Source organism: Opisthocomus hoazin, chromosome 7 (genome assembly GCF_030867145.1).
Source record: "Opisthocomus hoazin isolate bOpiHoa1 chromosome 7, bOpiHoa1.hap1, whole genome shotgun sequence".
NCBI lineage: Eukaryota > Metazoa > Chordata > Aves > Opisthocomiformes > Opisthocomidae > Opisthocomus > Opisthocomus hoazin.
The window spans coordinates 34,825,204-34,851,472 of record NC_134420.1 but is presented as its reverse complement, the minus strand read 5'-3'; the positions used below and the strand labels follow the sequence as shown (position 1 = coordinate 34,851,472).

Here is a 26,269-nt window from a genome sequence, read left to right as displayed (position 1 = left end):
GTCCATAGGGAACTGGCAAAGCAGGGAGAGATCTAAGTCCTGAGCAAGTATGAATATGCTTGGCCGCAGGGAGTAAGGAAAATTCTGAGCTAAGTGCTAGTGAGGGAGTAACAAAGCCCCTTGAGCTTACAAGTGAGTGTGGGCAGGAAGATCAGAAAACTCAGGAGAGATGAGTGGCATTGTGGGGAGAGGCTCATTGCCACAGCAGCACACAATTAGGCTGCAACGGCACTGCAAAGTCAGTTTTTTCAGAGGTAGATAGCAGGTCAGAGGCATGCCCGGTGGCTGAACAGAGCTTATCTGTCTGTGCTGCAGCACAGGGATTTTTCAAGATGCATGGCCAAATGGCACAGTCATGAACATAGGTCTGGACATGCCTCTAACCATTAGCAGTCAGTCTGCATCACCTACATAGACCACAAATTTTATAACTGTTAAATATAACAGCTACGAGTTATCATGGTGGGACCTGAGGCATCATTGTATTAAACATGAATTCGACAGAAAAATCATTCATAAACAGATGTAGGTGGAATATTTCTGGATGGATGTTCTATTTGCTGAGAAAACACAGGTGAAGGACAAGAAAACAAAAACTTTGAAAGAAAAGGCCAACTCATGTGGCTTCAGCAGTTGTTCTGAGGATAGGGAACCTGGCTTACAGGTCCTGGCAACTGGACACGCGGACACTCTCACGGTGTGATCCTGAGAAAGCTGATCTGGGAGGGACAGCCAGCCTAATACCTCCTTCCCATTCCCTCTGCAGAATCGTGACCTCAGCCAGCAGGACGTGTAGCTGCCTCTGCCCTCAGTCTGTGTGACCAGATGGTATTCTCCCAATCCATGGCTCAGCCACCGGGGCAACATCAGTATGGGTACTAATTAGCAAGCCCACAGCCAGAAGAGGAAATCAAGGTGGCCAAACACAGCTACCTAGCACATGGCCGTCCAGCCAAATTTCAAGGCCTGCCAGACAGATTTGTGTGAGCACACATTAACTCATACATCGCCACACAGCTATAAAACTCTAGCTCTGGTTCTGTGTGCTGATACAGAACAATACAAGCCATAAATCAGCTAATTAACCTTGGCAGATATGAGAGCTGTCACCAAAAGATTTCAGAGCCCTTTTCGAAGGAAAGAAATAACCCAGCATACAAGGGGGGATGCTTAGGCACAGACCAGGGATGTGACTTGCCTGGCATTACCCAGGAGGCTCAGAACAACCATCTCCTGAACTCACCACAGCTACTTATGCCCATGAGCAGAAAGGCCTAAAGGGCCGTAGGGAGCAGAGCTGGTCACTCCCTCTTTCACGCTAAAAATTGGCCTCCACCCCGAACCATCTCTGTGGTGAAAGGGCTTTGCAGTACTGATAGCGTCACCTTTCAGCTGGGCTACAGCAACAGAGAGACCAAGAATTTATATGCTTTTCACATCCTTGGCTGCTTTTTGTGCGGCTGGAATTAAATCCCAGTTTCAGTTAGTAATTTTATTCTGTTGAACAAAATTTCTACATCTTTTCTTTTAATTCTTTGACTACTTTTTCCAGTTCCCTGTCTTTAACTGCCACATAACACAGCTATGCATAAATAGATGCTAATTATTATTATTATTGCTGCTTCACAGATGAAGAGTCTGAAGGAAAGGACAATACAAACACTAAACAGACTCATATCACAATTGGCTTTAGGACACAAATATCGGTTCTGTTTTCTGCCCTCCATGGTGACACATATCTACACAGTCTTGAGAGCCACTCATCATGTAGTCAGCACATTTTGCACACTGTAAGGCTGCACCTTATAGCTCTACATGGTAGGGCCTGGAACTTCCTAATGCGGTGGTTTTTGTTTTGTTTAGTTTTAATGGGAACTACAGCAAGCAAGAAAAAAAAGCACTAAGACTGTAAAGTTAAGCAAGCATTCAGATGTTGGGAAATGAGAACAGAAACTTTCATTGCTTTCAGTTCAAGCAGGTTCTGTCTCAACAGACTTAAAGCAGTATTTCTTCCAGGAGGTCAGAAGTATCCCAAGATAAGCTGTGCTACTTGCCATCCAGCTCTGAAACACAGTGATTGCCAAATTACTGTGTTTACCAGAAAGGATGGAGACATCTGTCATAAGGCGGCCACATGTATTTGTCATGTTGCTGACTGAGGCATGTTGAGAGGCCGGGACTTTTTCCTAGTGTCCTAACACCAGCTATTTATTTAAGAATTTCAGCTCCTATTTTGTGAATCTTGATGCTAGAGACCATTCAGGGCCTTCTGCTCCTGGGTCTGTAGTGGATCTCCTCTGGTTTTGCCTTTGTAATACTTTAGAGAGGGGTGATAAACACAGACATATGTGAAGAGCAATGGCAACAAGAAATCCTGCTTGCCTATGAAGGGTTTATTTAAACTGACCTAAATCCTGAGTAAATTCTGCTCCTGGGAGCAGAAGTGTCAGGACTAGCCATTTAGGCTTTTGTTTTATTATCTGGACAGGTTGTGGGGCAGTGAATGAGCACACAGAATCCACCAAGAAAGCTCTTGCAGGAAAACTTAACCCTAAATACCAGTCCTGTAAAGATGTTCACTGAAGGTGTATTGAAAGCAAAATTTAAAACAAACTAGTAGGTTTTTATTGAGATATATCTTATCTGTGTTTGGAAGGTTGGACAAGGAAGGCGCAGTGAGGGGTTAAAAGATGTGTAGCAGCAGAATCAAGGAAGAGTGGCTTTGAGTTTGTGGCTTGGACATGAGACAGAAATTTTACATATCAAAGCATGTAATAAGCAATGACCTTATTTCACTGCTGCAAGTAAAGGGTTTTTTTTTGAGCTTTTGCTAATAATCACACAGCTTTATACTAGGTTTCCTTTGTAATTTTTACAGTTCCCATTTTCTGCTGTAGTAATTTGATTATTTGACTCCGAAACAGTAGTGCGGCTAACACTGAGTTGATCACTGTACTGCATGAAACTTCATTCTCTGTTTGTACCAATACAATTCCTTACTGTTTATTTTCATTTGATAACATTTACAGAAAGTACTCAGTCATTTTCTCTTTCTACAGTTAGCAACGATGAAACCAATAGAGAACTGGTTATCCTAAGAGCCTAAGCAGGTCCTTTGTAAATTAATTGCTGATTCATAGATTCACGAGAGATTTTCTTTCAAAATCATACAGTATTTTTTCTACAGAATCTCACCTTACTCAAAATCCCTGATAGGCCTGTTTGGGGAATGAATGGACTTGTGGCAAAAAAGGTTCTTGGCATAGGACTCTTGCCCCATATGATGAAGAAAGGTGAGAGATGTGTAATGAATGAGGATGGGGACACCAGAAAGACAAAGGAAAGTTTCAGTGTTAGAGTAGTTGAACTCTACTGTGAAGAATAAGATTCTCTCCTCACATTGACCATAAGACACCTATGGAAAACACAGAAACAGTTTTTATGAAAGGTCACTGCCATTTGGTGCTTTTCATGTTGTTTTCTGGCACTGAGTCAAGATCCTGAATTCAGATTTACAGAAGCGCTGAATACTCAGACCTTAATTGAAACACACTTTAAACATCTCATCTAGGGGGTGAGGAGGAAGGCTGCTTCCCCCCAACACATTCAAATCTTCTGGAACTGAAAATCAAATATCCCAAATTAGCAGATGCTCAAGATAAACTTGTGCTTCTCTGTGCTTCAGTTCTCTCTGAAGAGAAATAACAGCTCTGTTACAATTCACAGTGTTTTTACGAACATGAAAATGAGAAAGCAAAGAAAGATGTCTATGAGAAAATCAATACTTTTTTTAAATGGGTTTTGGATGATGCACATTAAATAAGGAAAAGGGACGCTCACTTCCTGAATACTGCAAATTTTGGTTTGCAGAACACTGATAAGCCATTTTTATTCCTTTGCAGACCATGTAAGGTTATCTGTGCTTGCTATTAAAATTATGCACATTTGCATGCTAGCCAGGTCTGTCCTTCCAATTCCTGCTCAGTGTCTATTCAGTGAACCAAAATACAGGCACTCCTAATTTCCCACACAGTTTAGACCAAATATGATAAACCTGCTGCATCTTCACCTCCTGATCCCATCTGTTTCAACAGCAAAGGGCTTCTACAAAGGATTAAGGGCAGAAACAGGAGATTTGGCTATGCGCTCTGGCCTGGCAGGCTGTGCTGACCTCAGTTCCCTTTCTGCAAGCACTGCTACAGATCTGAATAAGCACAAAAAAAAAAAAAAAAAAAAAAAAGAGATAGCTGTGCCCACCTCAGCCAGAGCAGCAGAGAAGTGATTACAGTTCTTGTGCATCAGGTGGTACGCGTTGCCTTTGTACTCCTTGCCCAGCTCTTCCATAATCTTATCCACATCCTCTTCTGTGAAGTCTGTAGTGCCCAAGGCAATGGATTCTCTAGTTAAAAACAAAACACACAACAGGAAACATGGAAAGATATAGTGAAAAAGAGTGAAAGAGTGATACATACCCAGGGAAAAGGAAATGATCAGGCACTTGCAAGGAGGAGAAGTTTAAAACATGGACATGCATGTCCAGGGCTATCAGAGACTCTCACTAAAAAAATGGCACAGTAATATCCCCAGCTTATCCACAAAGCAGGTTACAGCACAGGCGACAGCCCCCAGAGCTTCCTGCTCACTACTAGGGAAGTCTCAGCTCTGAGGGTCTGCTCCCACTCTGCCCCTTGCCCCTCAATAGAAACTTCCAGTAGGACAGAGGAGATGATTTTCTCATGATGGAGAGGGTTTCCAGGGGGTGGACCAGGAAGGAGCAAACTGAGAACTTTATTCAGAAACCTATTGCTTGCCCCCAATATTCACTTAATAGCACTCATGCTTCTGAAAATCTCCAACAACCTTCAACATAAACTGGCAGTCTGGGAAGGCAAAGCCCCACTTGCCATGGGCCCTTGGTTCCTTGACCCACAGCCCCAGTGTCTGAGCACCCTAAACACCTTAATGTAGCATCCTCTCACACTCCTCTAGCAACTGGCCTGTCCCTCGTGACAGGGTAGCAATAAACACAGGAGATGACTTCCGGTACTCTGTGCATATCTGTAAATAGGTGATACTCATAAAAAGACTAGGTTTTGGTTTTTTCCCCTGTGCACTGGCTCTGTGTAACACACAGTTACTCCCATTCTTGCTGACAGGTGAAACTGGGAGCACAAGAAACAAAGAAAATGGGAAGAGGGAACTGCATTCATTTGTAGGTATGCTTAAACCCTGCCAAACACAGTTCAGCACTGTTTCCTGTTTGCTGTACACGCTCTTTCGTCCACCTCCAAAATCCCTGCAGGGCTGCCTTTGAGCCAGCATCATGTAAAGGATGCAGTGAGGGCATTTATGAGGAGCGGGAAAGGGGGACTCAGAGGAGAGGAATTCCCTGCTCCCTCTATACTGATGGCTACCAGGGGGAAGAGGGGAAGAGGTAGAAAAGGGCCCTTACTTGAATTTAAAGGTCTCCCCAAGTTCTACCGCACTTCCAGGTGTGATCTCGAAAATCCCACTGAAAGGGTAGGGATGCCCTCCATAGGCAAACTCTGACAAGGAAAGAAACAGACTGTGAGTAATTGAATGAACACAATGTCAGGAAAAAGTCTATGGCAGCTGTCTGCATGGCTCAGCATCAGCACCAGGGGCTGGGCTATTGCCAACTTCAGACGGACTCTGACAGCCATTTTCTCTGTCCAGTTACCTATTAGCCTGAGGGTACCCTCACAGCCTCCCTCCATGCTAACACTGCTGCCTTCCCACAGCACTGGGAAAACTCTCTGTCTCCGTGCCCATCCAAGTGGCTTCCTCTCAGCGGAAAGTTCTGCGGTGGAGACATCTAGAAACACTACAAGAGACTGTCAGTGGTGGTACCCAGCTGGAAGAAGTCTTTTCTAGAGTAGGGAGAAATCAAGTCATCTTATTCCAGAAGGATTTACAAGCAGTGACTGGGAATTCTTTGCAGAAAGCCAAGCAGATTGTGTTCTGCTGCCTCAGCATGCAGGTCAAGCCAGGAGGTCCCACCATGTCATACAGATCATCTTGCATGGCCTGTGAAACACAACCTGTGGTCCCACCATGTCATGCACGCTGTCTCGCACGGCCTGTGAAACCATCTGTGCTCGAGATGGGATGTGGCACCCCAGGGGGTTTATCTACTGCATGGCACTGGCTAAAAATACCATGAGTGAGATAGCCCGAGTCATTCTCATTTAATGATGAAGAAGGAAACGGAAAGTCTGTGATGCTAGTCTGTCCTTCACTGCACTACAGCTGTTTTCCCAGATCCCTTGACTGCTCCTTTTGCAATGGGTGCTCTAATCAGCTTCAATCTCATCCAGACCATTTCAAAAGTCTTGCAAGATATTTTCTTTTCCTTGTAACTCTGCTGTTTCAAAAGAACAGTTTCCAAGATCTGGAAATCCAGATGCTATCATTTCTAGGCCATAGACAAGTGTAAAGCATTACTACAAAACTGATTTACCCTGATACGGAATTAGCACAAACCTTTTTACATGCAGGTCTCAAGACAACTTCCGATTCATCTCTCTCCTCCCCCTCTCCTGTTTCTCCCTCTCTCTCTCTCTTCCCTTCACTGGCTTTTCATCATTACTTGGTCCCTCCTATCTGCCATCCTGCTACATACCTGCACAAGCTATAGAGGCTGCAGTTACATGCTGAAAATAAGAATGGCTACAGGGTCCGTGACAGAACTGCAGGAGTTCCCACTGGACTCCACAATGAACTCTAAAAAGAGAACTGGCTGAGTTTTTCACTCCTCAAAACATTCTTTGCCAAAATCTATAAGTTTGGGGTGGTTTTCCATATCAGACTAGCCATACAGTTGTCCCCATGATCTGCAGGTAGTGAAAAGGAAATACTTCATACCTCTGCCGTAGATCTCGATGCCAGAGTGGAAGACGCCAATCCCCAAAGTGGAGGTGTATTCATTTATCCAGTACTACAGTAAAAGAAAAGCCACATTTGGAAGCATTAGTGGAAAAGAAACACACTATCTTGGTCTAGGATATATCCCCCATCTCCCGTCCTCAGGGCAACTTCTCTTAAGGACAAGAGCGATTTTGAAATTGTCTTGAGACAAACAAATTGAGACTCCTTACAGACCAACAGAAGTGGGCACTGTGTTTATACAGCTGACTGGGATTAGGTCTCAAAAAAATGCTCATCTAGTCTTTTCCATGTAATGCCTTTCCCTGTATTCTCTGATATAACTGGACCTGAACCTGCATAAATCCAGCTGCTACCGCATATGTGATTATTTATCTATCTTCTCACTTAAATAGCTGACACTGAGCCAGTTTTAGCAATTGACTTATCTTGAGTTAAAGAATCCTCAGATATTTTCTGTACACCATTTTACATCACCTCCCAACATCTACTTTTTATTAAGTTGTTTTTAGGCAATGAGATCTTTGAGACAGAGTTCCATTCCTTCCTTAGGTCAGAGAAGCACCATTTGGTAGTTATCTGTATGGCAACTGGTATCTATACAGTATACCGGCAACTGCTTTATAACAAAAAAAAAAAGCAGCTGCGAGCATATTAGTCAACATTTTGCTTGGAGGCACCACATACTATCAGCTATTGTTTCCAGAAGGGCCAAGGGCTTGCTGATCCAAGATTAAGAGCTCCAAGGTGACCACAACTTCACCCAAGTCAAAGAAAAGTTTTCAACAGGAGCTGTAAAGTTACTTCATTGCTCTGGATCCCAGCACTTCCCCGGTACATTTAGAGCAGAGGAATACTGCAGTCAGGTGCATGCAAGCGACAGCCCTCCATCAAGCACTGCTCACTGTTTCCACCGTACCATGAAGGACAGTGCAGACACCCAAACAAGTCCAGGCTAAGCTCATTCTGGAGCGGGAAGCTGCACAGCCACGCCAGGGCAGTGCTGCATTGGAGATAATTAGCCCTGCTCAGCACCAGTATTTATTAGGTTAGCTGCAGAGCTGTGCTGCTACAGAAAAGATGTTTTCAGGCAATGAATGGAAACTGCCCATGCCTGGTATATTTACAGTTCACTCACTGCTACTGTGCAGTGAAGATGCATCTCTAGTAACTCAGAGCAACTGAATTCTTATTTTAATCAAGTGCTGCAAGAAAAGTGACTGTTGTTCACTTGTCCCTGTACAATGGCATGACAGGTTTATTCAGCTAGAATTCTCTTTTGGGTCTGGTAGCTGCTTCTGGTGGAGCCAAAATAAGCTGCACCTTCCCTGGTGTCTGGTGTCACTGAGCTGCCACAGTATGAGTGAGAACCCCTCTGTAACCAGAGGTCTGGCATACTCCATCTACTTTCCTTACACTGCTTGCTTGTGTATTTTTGATGACTGCAGTAGCTCTGTAAATCACCTAGAAATGCTTTCTGTGAGACTAATGCTACTGTAGAAAAACACAGTAGCTTTGATATGAAAAGTGCAGTCCCAAGTCTGACTTAATGTATGGCCAATCTTGGTACCTTAAACCATGTCCCCCAAAAGGCTTGCCTCTGGCAGTACAGCAGTTCCCTTTTGCTCCAGAATATGCTGTAATGCTTCTTGTTCTTTGTGAGTTTTGGTATCACAAATTATATATTACTGCAGGAAGGCAGCAAACCACCTGACCCTAGCTGGACCCCTGCCCACTGCTCTCTTCAGACCTTGCATAATCTCCACTTACTTGAATTATGCAAACTCTTGTTTTTAGGATACATCAGAGCATTGGACTGGAGTTAGGTCAGGTAGCTCTCAACCTCTGGCAGCACATGAGCAGTGAATCCAGGGTTGAACACCATGCCTCGTATTTAGGGACATCATGTGCGCTTGCCTTCTGTTGCCCTTCTCCACAGATCTCAGTTGTCCTGTCCTCTGCAGCAGGAATATCCCTGCTCTGACTGGGGAAGAAGATACAGAGGCAGAGGCTGCATATGGAAGCCCATATGACACCAGCCACATCTGCTGAGGAGACCAAAGCCTGTCTCCTATGGACACATAGACCTCAGTTCAGTTCTTTAATCTCTCAGATCTCACGGGTTAACTCCTCCGACTCTGAGATAGTCTCAGTAAGCTTCAGAGAAACACTGGTTTCAACATAGCCCCACTGTAACTACTCCCAGAGGATACGGTGGTAAGTAGGTTGTCCTCTTCCCTCAGGCTAAGCTATTGTCTCACAGCAACAATACAAGCACAACATGCCCAGGTCATGCCAGCTGCTTTGCTTAGAGGAGTAACTAATAGGAAGAGAGGGAGGCTTTTTAAACTAGAAATGCTCTTGCCAGTTATCAAAGTCAGGGCTATCTGCAGAGACTGGTCTGCATCAGGCTTTGTACCGCAAACAAGAGAGTTAAACTGAAAGCCACTTTCAGTTATAGCTTTTTCTTCTTCCATGTTAAAGTTGATGTTGGATCCAAACAATAAATAAGCAAATAAGCAGCAAAACCCCAAAAACCTCTCCTTGATTAACAAGTTAGAATAATGCATTGAGACCTGATCACCTCATACATACAGCATACTGTCAGATTACAAGCCTGCCCTGTCCCCCAACCACTCTTGTTCCCAGCACAGTGCCACAGCCCCCAAAACCCACCCTGCCCAACTCTGAGACCCACGAGCGAGGCTGCAGGACAGCTCTGGAAACACAAGTGATGAGAAGGCTCCACCAGAGAGAAAGGAGAGAGGAGCATAAGTGTTTCTCTGGCTGATGCCAGGTGTTGCAGGATTACGAACATCACATGGACACTTCTGTATTTAAATGCTGTATTTTTCAGTAAGAATTCCTTCCTTGAACTACAGTGGACTGAACTGCAACAACCTCAGCCGTACCTGAATTTGAACTGAACAGAAGCTGTACTGGTTTAGTACTTTCTTTCAAATAGCTTCAATAATACTAAAGTGTTATTGAAATAGGATCTGATCTGCATCTTAGTTCACTGCAAATAAAAATTTCAGTATTATCTGTTAGCAAGACCAAAATGCAAAGCAGCTCTGAATCATGGCTGCTACTGTCCTCATCTCACCCCTGTCTCCAGGGTGCTGCAGAATCTGCCTCCAGCGTGCGACTGAACGCGCAGTGAACTCCTCACGGCACTTTGGCATAGCCCACGGCTTGTCTCGGGAGGAAGATATGCTAAAGCGAACATGTCAGTCATTTGCTGAGCTGGAAGAGAGAATCCAAGACAGATTTGAAACCAGGTTTGTACACACATGCACAAGCTGGCCTCGTTTTCCAAGGGGTTTTCAATTCTGAGCATAAGAACAGTAGCAACAGTCAGCAAATACTCATCTATGGAGTAAATTGGCTATTGCTTAGATTAAAAACAAAAATCTGCAGCCTGTTCTGAGTCAGATGAAAGAGCCAGGGAATCGAATACAGCAGGATCTTAAAGGGAGCTGTGATTCATGCCTGCATCGCATACTGTCTGCAAAATCGTGCCATAAACCCTACACAAAGGGACTTGGAGCATTCTATCTGATTTTCATCTTCAACACAGACAGAGAACAGCTCAGAAGCAAAGAGAGGCAGGGAGGAAAGCTAACCAGACTGCAACTGCTTCACAGAAGCAGCAGATAGCCCAGGACTCAAAATTCTAACTCAGAGGAACCTCTGTGCATTTACAGTTTGTAGTGTATCAGTTAAGAGCTGTTAATGCAGGTCCGTGACAAAGTAGAATTTAAAATTTTCCAGTTTTTAGTCAAGCCTTCCCTGATTTCCTGACTGGTTTGGTTCAGAGATCAAAGTGTCTGGTGAGGTAGTTCAGTTTCTGGGAGATCCTCCGAGTCAGTTGTGGTATTATTCACTTCATTTATCCATCTTTCACACAGAGGTAGAAGTGAAAGTCCCACCGGGTTTCCAGAAAGGAAAGAAGATAAAATGCTTCATTATACTGACAGGCTTCTGGTAGGTCTAGGATGGAGAAGCAGATGGCACGATACTAGCAGATTATGTCATCCTAGGACTTTTTAGAGCAGGAGTTCCTGTGAACTCCTACCAGAAACATGGGTTTCCGGACCGGAGAGGCCCATCCATGAAACCACCAACTTCTACCATCTATTAATATCCTACTACAACATTGAAGTTTCTACCCCTAACTTTCTCTTTATGTCCCTACTTCAGACCATTGTTTTCCATGGTGTATTGCCAAAATCTTTCCTGCATAGCTGTAACTAACCAGCTCCTTAGAGGCTGGAGACAAGACCACCTCTGTGGCTATCGCAAGTATTACTTTCTCTGAGGAGCAAACACACCAAGCAATATTCTATTTATCACCTTAGTACAAACAGGGTATTCCACTCCACCACATCCATCCACTGCTGAACAGACACTAACCCATCGTTCTTTATGATCTGTATGAACACACAGAAAAGAAAACCACTGGGCGTTGCTAAACAAATCTGGTTTCAGCAAATAGTTGCAAACTCTTGAGTATTCCCAGTAAGTGTTGTAGATCCTTGCAATGCTCTTCTGCTCTTCACTAGGTATCACACACAATCACAGTGTGAGCCAGAATACCAGGCTAGATGGGGTTTTGTTCTGACCTAGCCTGATTGCTCTGTGTCTGTGCATGACCACACACATTACTTTGAAAAACACATCTTTACCAAGGATGGGTGCAGATGATGAACCAGTAACTAACTTAACCATACCTCTTCTCAAAGCACCATCTGCACAGAATTCAGCAGGATTACTTCCTTTTCTCTGGTAAAGCGTTGTTTCTAGGAGCAAGAGAAAAACAGTAATCGGAGACAAGAGCTACAGATGATATTCTGACCTTGCTAGTGAGCAAGGACCATGTTAAGGGACTGAAGAAAATGGCCAAATCACCTCACCCTCTGCTAGTCTTCAGATCATGGAGCACTCCTGTCAACACAGGTCCAATATCAGACTGTCTGCCCTACCACCTGGACTTGATTTTAATCCTTTCCTCTTTGAGAACCAAGTCACAAACCGTAACACTAAGCTCTCCTTTGTAGAGATGATATCGCCAGTCTCTAGGACGGGGGAGCTTGCCCACTGCAGAAGAGACCCTTGGCTCAACAAGTCCAAGTGGAGGACAACCAGGCCTCCAGCTGCTAACTAGTGTGCTCCATGAAAGGAGTCAGACTGGCAAGCAACATCTCTTCACACCTCTGCCTTTATTCGGTACACTGTGGGAAGGCTTTGTCCTCGGCTTAATGCTGCTAGGCCCCTGTGGTCAATTTTCCTAGGCAGCCTCATGAAAACATGCAGAGGAGTGTGTGTACTAATAAATGCACTGATCTATCATATCTCAAACACTGGGAAAATCCTCGGCTATGTTAAAGCTCAACACAAAAGCCAATATTAAAGGCAGCATCAGACTGATGCGGGAGACCAGCCAGGGAGCATCAAAGTAAGATCTCAGCATTATTTACTGAGATGTGTTGATCCAAATGGGAAACATGAGAGCACAAAAGATGAAACTAGAGAACATCACTTCAGGAAACCAGTCAGTGAAATCCTAGCCCTACATAGTCAAGTGCAAAACACTCAGCAACTTCAGAAGAGTTTCAGTTTCTCCTGATACGTTTTTCTAAACCAGGATCCAGAATCTCAGGCCCACAGAGAAGAGTGCCCAAAACACAACACAGACTTTAATCCTTGAGTAATGCTTGCAGCGTGAAGGAAGTGTTACCTCAGCTACACACATGCAGGACAGGGGGCTTCTCACAGACCTTTGCCAAGGTGCTGCAGTCGTATTGCAGCAGTGCTCACTTATGTCCTACAGCCCTAGGCATGCACACAGTTCTGCCAGTATGTCTCAGTCCATCTGCTGTTCACCCCTTCTGGCCTGGAGCTCCAGTAATAAAAACTCACTATCATGTGGAATGACATCAAATTATACAGCATGGCTGCTATTTGTAAGTTTTCTTTAGCCATTGGAATGAGACCCAAGCTCATTTCAGTGTGACCTGTGTCTCTCTTACACTCAGTTTTCCAGAGATCCAAGGCTTGTATCTTAACCAAGCCTAAAATGCTGTTTTCCTAATATACTGTGAATACAGATTAAGCAGGAAAGGATTTAAATGCATGTGGGCAGAACAGCAATAAAAAAAGAAGCTTAACAGGATATTGAGGAGTGATGACACAGACCTGTCTTTGGTACTTCATATCTGGGAAAAGCCATCTGGGTGGGTCCTCACTCTGGCACACGCAGAACACTACTCTTCCTGGCTGAAGGATCTCCTCCCTTGCCAGGTCCTCTTTGCTGTTGGCAAAAGCTGTCAATCTGCAAGTCATGGGCCAGGGTGTGACAGCCTGTCAGGTCACTTCAAATCCAATTAGCCAAAAGTGCCTGCTTTAGTCAGCTATGCTACTTTCACTTCAGATGCCAGATAGTGTTAAAGAAACAAAATACTGCAGTAAGCAGGTCTCTGTTTATAAACAGGCTCAGCCTCCCATTGCAATAGGCAATAGATTGCAAGTCTCAAGAAAAAGAGTTCTCAGAGCGTGGTCGCTGGCATATTTGCAAACAACCCAACTGGCAGAACTGGTAAAAACTTGAACTACAGGGTTTCTTCCAGGGAGCATCCAAGTGCTGAGAAATCTGCAGCTGCAATGCAGCCAGAGAACTTGAGGTAGCTCTGATGAAGCAGGGATACATAGTTATACAAGGACCCCACTTCAGACTTGGACACTTCAGACTTGGACCAGAACAGGAGAAATGGCTGGAGAACAGACATCTGAGGAGCACAGCCACATTACAGAAAGAAGAAAAAGACAAGGCATCTCTCAGCATGCAACTGACTCCACTCTGCTGCATTTTAAGTGAAAGGAGCTTCTGCCAAGGACAGTTCTCCAACCTTCATGTTAATATGCTGTAATAGACTAGGAATTTCTTGGGAAATGACAGCCCAAAATTTACAGCTTATACTGCTAAACATATTCCCTCATGCAAACCCACAAGAGCTAAGAGGAGAGACACAAGGCAAGACGCTCAACTGCACCCTTGAGAGGAACAACAGGCGAAGACTCTGTAGGACTGCGACAGCCAACTCCATCTCAGGAGCTCTTCTGTTTCAGCCAGGTTCTGCTCTGCAAAGGATCTTTTCCTCCCAGGTTGGGCTAAATACATTCCTTAGCTGTCTCTTCAGGAGGAATTTCTCGGGAGGTTGTTGTGGCTTTTCAGACTTTATAATATGCTTCTGCATGGCCTGATGCATGAGCCAATGCTAAAATCTTTGCAATAATAAAGCATAAAGAGCTCATTCCAGTGGCTTTTAAAATGCTTTTTGTGGATTAAAAACTGATGCTGCTGCTGAGGGAGAGTTGGAAATCTACTTATGCTTCAATGTTGTAACACAATGCGATTTTACTGGAAGAACAGCAGGACAGAAGAAAATATTAATCATGCTGCAGAAAGGAAACAGTATGCATTTTAGCAGTTAACTTTTGAGTATATTCTCAATATTTATTTAAAAATCATTATACAAGATTTAGCTGTGAGAAGGGGATATGTTCAGTGTTTCCACTTTTACCCTTATCCTACAAAAGGGCAGGCATAGTTCTGGCTCAATATACTGGTATTACTTGAAGTCTCCTATAATTTTCTGCCTTCTCCATCACTGTTCCACTTTCTACCCTGTTGCACTGATAGCAGGTGTAGTCCTGAGCAAAGCTTCCTTCCTGCAGCCACATCTGAGAGGAATTTTACCACTGTGTATTCTTGCCCCAAGCCATGCACATTTGTAGCCTGCTGTTCAGAAGGTAGCTGATCCAGCACGCTCTGCATTAAATGCAGTTGACTCTTGTTGGGGACGGTGAACATCTGTCCAACCCACGTTTCAGAGCTTGAGTGGGAACCTGCCTTACCAATGGACAAAGAGGGCAACTAGCTGGCTAAATTAAGCAACTATTTCCTGTCCCTGCAGAAAGAGCATCCCTGTCTCTTCTGTTTGCAAATTCACACAGAAGCCAGCAGAATTTAATCCACCAGCCCAAGGGTTTGTCACACCAGTCATGACACTAGTGGCCCAGCTTGGGTGTCTGTGTACACAACATGGTATTTGTAGTAGATTGTTTGTGCCATATGAGAAGCAATATGCCATTTTTCCACCCTCCAACTGCTTCCCTTAACCTCAGTCCTGGCTGTGCCTGAAGGAGTCAGCTGAAGGGCGGACTGGGGCCATCAAACAGAAATCACTGAGGGGGAGTTGCTGGAGATGGGTGCAGCATGTGCCAGTGCCGAGAGCCTGTCCCAGACAGTGGTCTCATAAGCAGCCCTGCAGAAGAACTATCCATGCTATTGCACACCACTTCACATGCTGTGCCTCCTTAGTTTTGACAGCTTTCATGTACAATCTTAATCTCAAGTATGTGAAGCCAGGAATAAAAGTGTCCATTTGCAGGATTACGCTGAAGTGTATTTACGCATGGAACATATCTGAGAAACTTGGATGTGTTATAAACTTAGAAAAGTGATAAGGCCGTTGCCTTAGATGCATTCACAATGACAAATTGAGAGGTTTTCAAAAAGAACAGCAGCAAAATGATCAGGGAAGTGGCGAGACTGACTTATAAGAGAATTAATTCAGAAGAGTTAATAGCTTGGCAAAGCAATGACTATAGATGACAAATTTGCAAATATTTGATAGGCTGACATGAATTATGGGAGAAGACTTCTTAAGAACGATACAAAAGAATTCAAGTAGGAGTACCATACTCAGCTTAAAAAGAAGAGAGACTTTGGCTAAGTGTTTAGAAGTTTCCTGACAGTAAGAAAGCACAAGCAGATATTTGTATGACTGAAAGCCAGATATCAAGAAAGCCTTAGTGTGCCTGTGCAGGACAGAGTATCAAATGGTCCATAATGTTTTCCTCTGTTCATGTCTAGGAGGCTGTCAACATCCTCAGGTGAGCATATTTCAGACCCTGCACACCTACATACATTGTGAGCCCTCAGCCCACTATTCAGAGTGTATCAGCAAGTAGGCTCCCTGCCAAAGACAATTCGGGTGACTTGGAAAAAAAAAACTTAGGGAGACAAATACCCTACACCCCGGTTCACCAGGAGATATCTGAAGCACAGTGCAGATGCTTTGACTCTGGAACTACCTTGGCCCTGACATGCCTGGTAGGGTCAGCAATATGGCCTCAGGGCTCTCTGTCCTTCATCTTGCAGGAAAGACATAACTCAGAACCGTAACAATAAATAGGGCTGTTGAATGATTTCTCAGACGTGGAGTAATGCTGTGGCTAGGCCCTGCTCAGACCAAGAAACATTAACAACTCCTTCTCCTTGTTGGTAAGGATCCTTGCTGTCTTCTGTGGACCTCTACTGGTCCTGTCCCGATTGATTGCTGGAATGTCAGACATTTAGTGCATCCTTTGAAAATGCACTCCAGTCTACATACCAGTCTTGCCTAGGCCAAAGCATCTGCCTTTGTTCAGAGAATCGTGTTGCAGGTAACGTGCACTCCAAGCCCTCCACGGCACAGCTGATTGCCTAACAGCTGTAGTGTGCCCCTGAAGCATTGAAAAGCATAGTTCATCTCTCTACTGTGGCAGATTGGTAGCAGGGATTTGAACTTCAGCCTTTCATATCCAAGATGAACACCCTAATCACCAGCTATAACTTCTCCATTAAAGTGATGCATGCACATGTAAACAGCACCAGCAAAAGAGATTGAAGAGATCCATGCCACCAAATAAACTGACAGTTAAGCCTTTTCTACCAAGGGCTCATCTAGATCCCTGCTCAGGTTCCTATATTTCTCTCCCATAGTAGCAAAATGCTAATATGACACTGATTCTTCCATGTTGGCTTGCTCTCTCTTGGAGAGTTCCTGCCTGGCAAAACACAAATACCTACTTTATGGCTAGCTCAGGCACACTAACAGTCCATGCCTGACCACCCAAGGCAGACTTCTTGAGATCTCTTCTCAGATTTCTAATGAGAACATCCAAAACACTAATGTCTTTTAAGCTACAGCATAGTTTGAAACACAGTAGTTTGAAACACCCTCCACTATGCTGCCTCCATTCGTAAGTAATTCAGGAACAAAGTATTGCTCATCAGGATTCAATTCATAGGTACAGCCATCAGAGCCTTTGGGGGAGAAAATTCATACCTATGACAGAAAAAAATCTGTCCGCTCATCCTGTTAACAAGGGGCAGAGCTCCATGGCTCGGTGGACTGGAGCGTCTGCTCTTCTTCCTGAATGGTGTTTCTTTCTGTTATCGTCTGACAGTTAGTCAGACCTGCCAGGTGATCCAAACAAACATACTCCATCCTCATTTCATATCCTAAGGCTTGTTCACATGCCAAGATCAGCCTGCCTTTTCTCCAAACTGTATCTAGTCAGTCGTAGGGGAAGGGAGAATCATTTGCAAAGTGCCAGGCTGTGACAATTATGAAGGGATGGGATGCAACAGACTAACAATAAAGCCTCTATTGTCAGAGATATGGCCTTGAAAATTTTGATCGGCTGCATGCAGGCCACTTTCAACTTTATTTTGGTAGGAACATTCTCTTAAGTGCTGCCATCTGAAGGCATACTGTGCCGAGGTACAACTGGAGCGGGGAGAAAAACTCTCAGCAATGAGTACCAAGTGGAAGGAATTAGGAATCAAGCTTGACTTAGAGCTACAAATTTCTGTAAAAATAAAAGGATTAAAAAACAAAAAGAAGAGAGAGAGACAGAGAGAGAGACAGAGAGAGAGACAGAGAGAGAGACAGAGAGAGAGACAGAGAGAGGCGCGCTATGACCATGAAGACACAGCAAATAGGGAGCAGAGATGAGCTCAACATCCTGGCTCAAAGGTTAACAATAATCCATTAACACTTCCATAACGCCCACCAAAAAGAACTGATCTACAGGACTGTCATGAGGTTTGTTGAAGTGGAAAGGAGTGAGGCTGATCAATCACAGCTCCTCTTCTGAAAAGGGGTATCACAGTGGCTTCCTTTGCCAAAGACACTATAACCTACTGAAAAACTAGCATCCTATTTGACAACACAATTAGAGAAGGAGAATATGGAGGAGGCTTTTTAAAGTTTCAGCTGTGATTTTTCAGCTTGCACTGTCTCCTGAGGAGTTCTAGCCCTAAAAGTCATACCTCTTATTGACAACACTGTATCCATATTTGCATTGCAACCCAATTCATCAATGCGTTCAACAAGGACCACAGCCTCCTAGAGGCTGGGACAAAGCAGGGAACGTCTACACTCTTTATACCTAGAAAGTATAAGCAACTAGTTAAAACAACTTCTGACTTCTGCCAAGTTCCTACATGGATAACTACTTGCAGAAGACTCAGCTAACAACAAAGTCATTGTAATTACAGCCATCACAAAGGGATAAGAAGTCCCTTTATGATGTCACAGAAGGACGGAGAACACCACAGGCAATGGAATAAATAGTTCCTTTTGTTCCATCCCATTAATGCAGAGCACAGTAACATAATTGTTTTCAACCTGTTGTGGAGAGACCCAAGAGAGACAGCAGACTACTTCAAAGGAATTCGCAGGCTGGCAGGCTTACATTTGTTAGACAAAAGCTGACATCTTCAATAGAAAAAAAAAATTTAAAAATGAGAGGCACACAGACGTTAAAGAAAAGAAAAATATTGCTCAAAAGAAAGCAGAGAAAAAATTTTGCGTTCAAACAGGACGTGGAGGCATGTTCAGACATCCATAGACACACTGATGAAGGATAGTCCCATAGCTAGGATGTCAAACAAGGACTTGAAAGGTTCGTATTCGCTGATCTGCTACAGACGTATGCACTACAGATTCACTTCATAGTGGGTCAAAACTAAAACTTCATCATCATGATACTACATTCAAATTCAAAACTATGATCCTCCAAATTCTTCTTCAAACTCCCATTTACCCTGAAGTGTTTAACACCATCAGTACCAGCAACCTGACTGGAAGACCTTCCCACTCTACTACAGCTAAAACAAGTGGGCTCCATACTCAGAAAATGAGAATCCCCAACAGAGATGGAGATCCCAGCTCTCCTAACACTGATCATTTGCTGCTGGAAATCCACAGGTATAGGCCTCACCCTGGAGTTCTCAACGGCAGCAACAGGACCTCATAGCCAGGCGTTAAACCTGCCCACAAGTGAATCTGGATCCCTACAGAAAATAAAAAAGGAAGTAGCACTGCTCTCCATGTAAGCGCTATGTAAAGGACAAAATCCCGTCCAGCAGTTACATGTCATGCAGGCACATAACTTCTCACTCCCTGTCTCATTCCCACTCACTTGCCAAAAACAGTTGTGCCTGTCCTATGAGCCAACAGCAGCAGTGTCAAAGAGTGGGGTGGGGGCTGTTTGCAGCTAAGGAATCTATGCTCTATGTTGGCTTTGGTGGCATGTGTTCAAAATACCTCATAGTGCCCATGACAGAAATTGACTGCATGCCATTAGCATTAGTTTGCTATTGCAAAAAAATCAATATTTATCTCTAAGTTCCTGAGAAGGGAACCTCTGCTCTAGCACGGATGGGGGAATCCCTTTCACAATGTGAGCTGAGATTTTTTTCCTGGAGAGGTTCCAGGGGCCATGCCTGGCTGGCAGTGAGCCTAACCAGCTTCGCTTAGAAAAATACTGGGAAATACAGATTCCTGCAGCTAGTGACGTGTCCTTTTTCCCTACAGTGCTTTGTCCTGTCTTGGATAAAATTCTTCAAATACCGTGCCAATTTCATACAGTGTCTCATCACTCAGCATTAGCTTTTCCTACAAGAAAAAGGATACGGGTGCATTTTTGCTATAATCATGTACTCTGTCTGTGCTGTTCCAGCACAATTATTGAAGAATCGCATTGCAGTGTTGTCTCCAGATTAGAATTTAAGGGATAAACCAGAAAGCAAGGAACCTGAATATAGCAATAATAAAATGCTGTTGTGCCATGGAGATTCAAATACACTTTCCCCCAAAAACACAGTTTCTGCTGGTCTGAAGAAAAAAAAAAAAAAAAAGGTAGAACAAGGAATATAAGGAACATTTCCATGAGAAGGGAACTGTCTCAAGAAGGGGTAGCCATACAACGTAACCCAGTACCAGACTGGGTTTTTGGAATAATTATTTTCTACAAAGGACAAAACTGATGTAAAAACACCAATCAGGGACATTCAAATAGAAACTCCTATATAACCCATGACCCAAGGGCTTCTATGCCGAGCGATATTAGCACTGTTTAAAATGACCAAAGATACTAACCACTAATAGTTTTGGAAATGAGCAATCATTTCTGATTGTTGGCGTTTAGGCATTGGATGCTGACAAACTGCTTTAAGGATACTTCCCCCCCCCCCAATATGAAGATGCAACAGAATGATTAATATGTGCAGCATGCCATGACGGCTGGGAAAAAAAATAAAAAGCTGTGGGAGTATCTTAACGACTGTGACGTAATGCACTCTGCTCTGGTCTGTCTTGGGGCTACAGGGGTTTTTTTGGTGGTTTTTTTTTTTTTTTCCCCAAGGATTCCCACTGTCTCTATTTAATGAGCAGCACTGGACATGCAGCTCTGCAATACCATGTAATAGCTGCCCCGTGCTGAAAGACAGAGATGACAGTTAGCAGGAGTGCCTGGCAACAAATCATCAGCATTTAGTACTATGAATATACTGTCTTGGGTGAAAAACATTTCAGATTAAAATGTGGGTGTTTGTCCCTTCAAAGGGACAACCTCTGTGCTTGCTTCTCGCAAGAGTCACATACATCCTTGTGCAGGGAGAGGCACAAACGTGCCAGTGCAGCTTCTTTGGAAAACACTGTTACTCTTTGTTTCTTTTCCTTGCCCCCATGCGTTAAACAGCACAGCACAGGTAAGACCAGTGTTGGACTAGCATTCAGGCCGCCCTACATATTTCCCTTCTGCTGGGCACAGGAATATTTCTACATTTGTGCTAAAACAAAACTTCTGTGCTAATCCACTGTGTGCTGCGTACCTCTAGAACCAGACCCGAAATGACCCTAGTGATTCAGCCAACTAGGTTTCTTCATGGACATGCATCTTACAGTGTCTCTACATCTGAAATGTACCCAGGGAGATCAGGGATTGAAGGGGAAGGGAAATATAAGGAAATACTTCAGTAAAATCAAGGAGGAGAATTTGCCTTATATAGCAGATTTCACAGGAATATTCCTTCCCCTTCCTCCTCCCCATCTCTATTTATTTCTATAAAAATCCATTAGATACTGCAACTTCATTTTTGGTCCTATTTATTTTAGTGCAAAGAGAAACAGTTTTGTATTTGCACCATGGCATGCAAATGGTATTGTCTGCCAGATCCCTCAGAGACCTGCCAAAAAACTCTCCTCCATGCAGAGCAGACATCTAATCTGATCTGTGGCCAAACTAATGTAGGAGAAAGAGATAAGCACTGTAAATGCCTCATCTAGCTCACAACATCCTCTAATATCAAACATACCTGCTGTCAGATTAAACTGTCTCCCTGGTTTGGCCCTTTTAAGAACCTTCTAGATGCCCAGGTGTCTATTGTAGGAAAACAAGGACTTATTCATTCCTAGCTGACAATGGCCCACCACCTTTCTAAAAAGCAGGTTGTAACTCATTTGTAGAAGTGAAGAAGCACACTCCAAGTACACCCCCATCTTGATCAATACCAAAATAAGAGCCCGTGCTCTTAATAATAGGACATTACACACATAAGTCATATTCCATACTCACCCAAAAATGCTTCCTACAGAACCAGAGACCTAAAAAACCACCACACTCTTTTCAAAGTGATCCATAGCACAGGAGAACAAGAGCAGAACTCCATATAATCGGGCCCAACTTAGATATGGACATGACTCCCACAAGAGATGAAGGGTATTGTACAACAGATGTGGATCTCAGCTCTCCCAAGTTGCTTTTCTTTAAGCTCACTCTTGCAAGCTAGGGAATACAAATGGTCATAAACTTACAAATTAAGCTAATTATCCTGCAGACCAAGAGAAAGGAATGATTTCTATTCCTGTATAACAGGGAAGTATCTCAACACTCCAGCAATGAAAGTCATGCAAGTGATGCACCCTGCAAGTGATGAATGGATAGGTCTGAGACCATTCAGTTCCCACTCCATATATCTGCCTTCTCCTGAGTTAGATGGATGGACGCAAGAGGTAAACAGATTCATCAAACAAATACAATCAGCAGCCCAGCCTGATATATTTCATCTTATGTGAAACTTTCATTTGCTCTATGAAATACAAGTTTGGTAGCATTTATATAACTCATTTTCTTGTGCTTCCCTTTAGCACCTCAAAAATCTTTCTCTGCCTCTCTTACTAGAAGAGACCAAAAAGGGATTAAAAAAAATTAGTAAGTATAAAACTTCATAGAGGGACCAAAGTTGTATTTTACTGGACATTACGACCAAAGGAATGTTTGCATCAGTGGGAGATCTCATCTTGGATGGGGTTAGGGTCACCAGACGGAGTTAAAAAACCAATTGCTGTTTGCTTCCACCATATCAGATCTAGACAAAAAGTAGCTCATAATCTCTTTGGATCCAGAAGTCCCCCTCTTGCTCCCATTTATAAAGTGTCTTCATGAAATATGGTGGAATCCCAGTTCATGGCTGGGGCTCATAGCTGGTATCACAAATAATTAATTAACAGCAGGACAAGGCAGACACCAGTATGCTGTAAGCAGGAGACCTTTACCTCATTCCACAGGAGAACATAGATAAAACTTGCACACGCAAATAGGATAACTTTGCTCATGCATCACATGTAAAAACATAAATACAGTCTGTATGTGTACAATGATGTCTTAGAGAACAGCAGCATTTTAGTCCTCTGGTTTACATGAGGTGTCCTGCTGCAACAAGGAAACATGTCCAAGAGTGTGTACAAAGCCAACCACGGACAGACTGACAATCAGCTTTCTTTCACATCCACCATTTTAGTAATCAGCCTAGAAACAGGCCCAGTATTGCACCAAAGGTGCAGCACCACAGATTTTTCCTTGGGAAGTCTCCTTATGGGAACAACTTTCTCCTAACCATCCTCCTCCAGAATGTGGTCACTTGCACAGGAGTGCTGTTGAATCCCTAGAAATGCCTATGTTTTCTGCAGCAGTAGTTAGCCTGCTCAGAGGACAGCCTCCTTCAGCAAATAAATCACAAAACCAGGAAAATTTCTTAACACTCTCCCAGCTTACTTCATCCTCCAAGGTGTATTTGTACATTGTGAACCATGAGAGTAAATACACAGCTTGATTTGCTACCCTTCAGTTGCAGCAAATTCCAGGTAACCAAGCTGAAAACAATGCTGGAAAGATAAACACTAGCCACCAATGCATCTTTTTCCTTTCTTTGTAAAAACACATTTCATGTTGTGACATGAGCTTCATTTCTGTTTTGTGTAATCTTGTAGCCATGGTTGCTGCCTCACTTGAACGCTAATATCATTGAGGTGTGTGCACCCATGCTTGCAAATACCTTCTTTTTTTCCCTTCCAACTCAGTCCTAGTAAGGCACGGGCTCTTCTTTATCTGTTTGATCAGCTGGTAATACACAACGGTTGTGAGTAAGACCAGCCTGATAATAAATTGCTGTGTTGGTGCCAGTTCTAAAGAAAAGAACTGCCTCCGAGAGAAAAAAATACCAGCTAGGTTCAGCAGAGGGATGGGATGAAGAATAGCATGCTTCACATCACAAGCGAGCCCTTGGAAGATGGTTCAAGTAAATAGGAATCAGTCTTGAGTTTTAAAGCCTTAAGAATACCCAAGCTTATGGAAGCACCCAGATGCTCCATTTCTTTGGAGTGTGGAACTGTTTGGTATTGTAGCACTCAAGCCTTAGTTAAGTGCAGTCACACAAAAGATTTAGACAACATGAACTCCCAAATTAGGGGTGGGAAAACCCCAAGGTATACAGAGTTCACTGCGGACAGAGAGGTCTCTTACTGATCATTCCTCACCCAAATTGTCTCAGGACCTTGAGTTTTCAAAAGCAGATGACAACACTGTCACATTTAGCTTCTAGACAGGCCTGGAAAAGAGAAGGACAGCTGCTCCAGTAACACCTAGTTATGTCTTCAGTCCTCCCTCCAACATGTCAGAAAAGAAAAGTCTGCAGGGCCAAGTGTTAGGAAACCTGTAAAAGGAGAACTCAGACCTGACACAGCTGTTGCAGAGAAAATCTATTAAATCTTTGCATCAGAGCCTTCTTGTTTCCACCAACAGAAAACTGGTGAGATTCCCATGCCTGAACCTCCCACTTTTATTTTTGTAGAAGGAGTAGGAAGAGTGAGGAAATCAGAAGAGGCTTTATTTAAAGTTGACATGGATGAATATGACACAGACAGACGGAACTGGCCCTGGAGGATCCCAGGGGCAGAACAACACTTACCCAAGATTTCCAGAGGAACTTCAGGGACAGAATAGCTGAATTACTAATGATCGTGGGCAGCCTCTCATGTAAAATGTCTTTGGGAGCTGAGCACCAGAAGGCAGCAACTGTAATGCTAATCTTCAAACAGAGGTCCACATGAGACCCAGGGAATTACAAGTCTGTGAGCCTGGTGTCTAGACTGGATTAATTAGTAGAAGCAATAACAAAAGATAGCATTAACAGACAATAAATATGATCTTTTGGGTAACAGTCAACATGCCTTTTGTGAGGGGAAGTCCTGTGACACCCGCCTCTTGGTATTCTTTGGAGAAATCAGTGATCTCATTGACATAGTTAACTTATTTCCAAAACATTTTTTGATTACATTCTTCAGAAAATGTCTTAAGGATGTAACCTGTCATGAGACAAAGAGATGTGGTAGGGTTCTGCAGGTGGCACAAAAAAAAAAGACTTGGCTTTTCACCACTAGGTAGTAGATGTGCAGACTCCCTCACAAGGGATGTTGACACAAAAGGTTACGTTTGTTCCAGAGAACTGAATGGAAGAAAGAGCCATTGAGGATTAGTAAAGAGACAGAAGTCAAGCTCAAAGAAGCCCCAGAGCTCTAAGTGTTTGGAAGCTGTGAAAGCGTTAGAAGGAAATGTCATATATGCTCATGCTGCTCCATCTCCTGTAGCGGCAACAAGCAGGCACCGAGGGAAGAATAATAATGTTGGACTAGAAGGACCCTTGGTCTGAACCAGTTCAGCCATTCTTATGTTTGTGTGTTCTTCTGTGTGAAGAAGAATGAAAACATCAAAAGGAAGCCTTGGAAATTAGTTCTCCCATCATAGCACAGTCATTTAAAACAAAAAAAAAAAAAAAAAAGGTAACAGAGAGGTTTTATTTCCCAGAAGAGAGGGAAAGATAAAGAGTGGACCTATATCAAACACCCATCTGAAAGACTCTGTCTTCCAGTGGTTCATAAGGCTTGCCCAATCTGCTTCACACTATGATAGTCAGGATACAGTTTAAGCAAAGGTTTTGAGGTTGCATTGTAATTGCCCAATTAGCTTTTGCGTGCAAAAGGGATTCTCTTGCATTTATCCACATCCAGCAGGGCAGAAATCCAAAGCTTTCTGCCCGCTGTGGATTTGCTCTTCCAATTTATTAGGATTAATTTCTTCACCACCCACACAATTGTCTGAATCTCTTCCTCCCCTCCCTGCCCCATTGCCACCTGTCAAAGTTATAAAGATGATTGCTGCTTCTTAAAAGCAGCACAGAGTATCTTTATCCATCTATTTACTGACAGATGCTTCCCCCCCGCCCTCCCCTTTGCTAGACTGGCTCTTTCCAAAAGCCTGCAGTCTGTCAAGCTGTCCCCAGAACACATATGTGCATGCAGTGTTTAACCACATCACCTCCTGTAACCCTAGCGTGTAATGTAACTGTGTTCCTATCCCCCCAGAATCCTAGGTAGCATTTTATTTTGACAAGTCCCAAGTAAAACACAAGAAAATCTACTGCCACCAAATTAAGTTATAACCTGTGTAAACCAGCCAGCATAAAGACTCCAGGCTAGCCCAGAGCAATCATTTTTGTTTCTAAAGCAAAGGATAAATTGTGGTAGATTAACATGCATGCAATCCTGTTGTCGAGTCGTTGGGCAGAACTCGGACTGACTGTTTCTTCCTACCTCTTCCTACTTCACATGGCTTGTACAGAGCCATGGGAAACAAGGGGTGTGTGTGTGTGTGTGTGTGTGTGCATTAATCCTTCATGCTTAGGCTCATCTACCCATGTTTGCTAAGCGGGATCTTTTTACAGACTCTTCAATTATGTTACCAGAGCTGTAAATTAATTGGTTTGGGAAGAACTATCCCTGATCCAGTTGGTGTCACAGTACAACATGAAATCCTAAGAGTGTTCTTCCATATTGGAAATCATGATAGC

At 43.5% G+C, this 26,269-nt stretch overlaps 1 protein-coding gene across 3 annotated transcripts in view; it reads right to left on the bottom strand.

Annotated features, from left to right (window-relative positions):
- LOC104334254 (deubiquitinase DESI2) overlaps positions 1-26,269 on the bottom strand; it is a 95,813-nt gene that overhangs the window by 16,870 nt on the left and 52,674 nt on the right. For all 3 annotated transcript variants that reach the window (XM_075425097.1, XM_009939849.2, XM_075425096.1), the window contains 3 exons: positions 6,886-6,958; positions 5,453-5,546; positions 4,258-4,399 (listed from right to left, as the gene is read on the bottom strand). In XM_075425097.1, coding sequence (XP_075281212.1) covers positions 4,258-4,399; positions 5,453-5,546; positions 6,886-6,958 — 309 coding nt within the window. The remainder of the gene's footprint in view (positions 1-4,257; positions 4,400-5,452; positions 5,547-6,885; positions 6,959-26,269) is intronic.